This window comes from Oncorhynchus kisutch, linkage group LG12 (assembly GCF_002021735.2).
Source record: "Oncorhynchus kisutch isolate 150728-3 linkage group LG12, Okis_V2, whole genome shotgun sequence".
Taxonomy (NCBI): Eukaryota; Metazoa; Chordata; class Actinopteri; order Salmoniformes; family Salmonidae; genus Oncorhynchus; species Oncorhynchus kisutch.
In genome coordinates, this window is record NC_034185.2 from 9,038,039 (window position 1) to 9,039,756 (window position 1,718).

Here is a 1,718-nt window from a genome sequence, read left to right on the forward strand (position 1 = left end):
CTCGTACGCTCTCGCAGGTCCAAAGCATCAATAGCAGAAAGATTCCTGTCAACTTCATGGTGAAACTGGTTTTTACCTGTGATAAATAAACATAGAAACGTCAAAGGTCCACTTTTCACAAAAGTTCATGTATGCGCACACATGACTGCAAGTCGCTTTGGATAAAAGCGTCTGCTAAATGTCATATATTATATTCATATTTATACATAAAATACATGTTTAAACATCTAAATAAACAATCATCAAAACACATTATTATTTCACACTTTATTATGTCACATGATTTATTTATAATAGAATATAATAATAAAAATATATATATTTGGATAGATTCCTTGAAAGAAAATCGAAATATTGTTAACCCACCTGTTGAATGAAAAGAGCAGAGAGAAACAGTCAAATCCAAATAGAAATTGAAATCCAATAATAATCCACAAGATTCAAGCGTTTCTTTATCTTTTTTTTTTAACGGAATGGGTTCTGATTTAATACGCAGAAATGTTGTTTCTTTTGTTGCTTTTAATTTAATAGTAATTCTCTCCGGTATCGGACGCTAGAACTTAACTGTAAACCAGGGGACAAAGTGCTATTTAAATAGTTTCATGACATTCCTAAGAACGCGTCTCGCCCAATCGGATGGTAGAAGGAAAAAGGGACGAGCTTCTGGTGAGAGGGGGAGAAAAAAAAGCGCCACATTCCAGAGGCCAAATTCCATGACTGGATCCACACTTAATAGAACATCGTTTCCGGTTATTGTCTCACACACCAGTCTGAAATGTTCTCGTTTTATAACAAAAATCCACCTCTCTATCTTTGAACCTTTTGCGCATGTTTGATAAATATTGTTTTAATTCTCAATCACAGAATTGCCATTATCAATCAAGTTTTCTGGCCAAGTGGCAAGTCATGCACATGTGTCTTTATCACCAGACTGCTGTACATCTATGTGAAAAGTTGAGCGAAAATAGAGGTGCTATTAAAAATCGTATAGAAAAGGGTCCTTATTTGTTTCCCCGACTGCGCTTCAGAGGTTCGGTAGAGGATGCTCAATCAGGCAACGGAAGGGATTTTATTCCCTACTGCTGTTCCAAGTTTGTCCGCTAGGAGTCGTTGTGAGCTCACTAGAGAGGCGCCGAGGGCCATTCTGCAATGATACGGATGAGAACACCTGGGTTTCCATAAAATCCACACACACACAGATGTCATGTACTTATTACCTGTTGTTATTTTTATCAGGTCAAAAAAACAATTATATTCCATGTGACCTATGGCCTAAATGCATTTGTGGATGTTCTGGGCATAGTCATTTATAGGATATCTGTGGTTCGGGGTCACTATTTTTGTACTTGTATAGCTAAAATTGACTATAGTTCGAACTATATGTGAGAATGAATATAACTATAGTTTAGTTGCAGAAGACCGTTGTGAGTACTCTCCAATGAATGCAATGTAAAGACGAGTGACAATAGAAAAAGGGACATGATGAATATGTCTGGGTATTGGTGCAGGTGAACTGTCATTGACTATGACACATCTGGGTCAGACAAATGATGTGGTCGTAGGAAGGAAGGTCTGGGTCAGATATGATGATGATGTGGTAGGTAGGTAGGTAGGAAGGTCTGGGTCAGATATGATAATGTGGTAGGTAGGAAGGTCTGGGTCAGATATGATGATGTGGTAGGTAGGAAGGTCTGGGTCAGATATGATGATGTGGTAGG

General features: G+C 37.9%; 1 protein-coding gene across 1 annotated transcript in view; it reads right to left on the minus strand.

Moving 5' to 3' along the window:
- Positions 1-566, minus strand: part of LOC109878706 (thrombospondin-1-like) — a 22,076-nt gene extending 21,510 nt beyond the window's left edge. Inside the window, exons 1-2 of the mRNA XM_031836822.1 lie at positions 367-566; positions 1-76 (exon numbers count right to left, since the gene is read on the minus strand). The exon at positions 1-76 is cut by the window's left edge and continues 6 nt beyond it. Coding sequence (XP_031692682.1) covers positions 1-58 — 58 coding nt within the window. The 5' untranslated portion in view covers positions 59-76; positions 367-566. The remainder of the gene's footprint in view (positions 77-366) is intronic.
- Between the last annotated feature and the right edge of the window lie 1,152 nt (positions 567-1,718).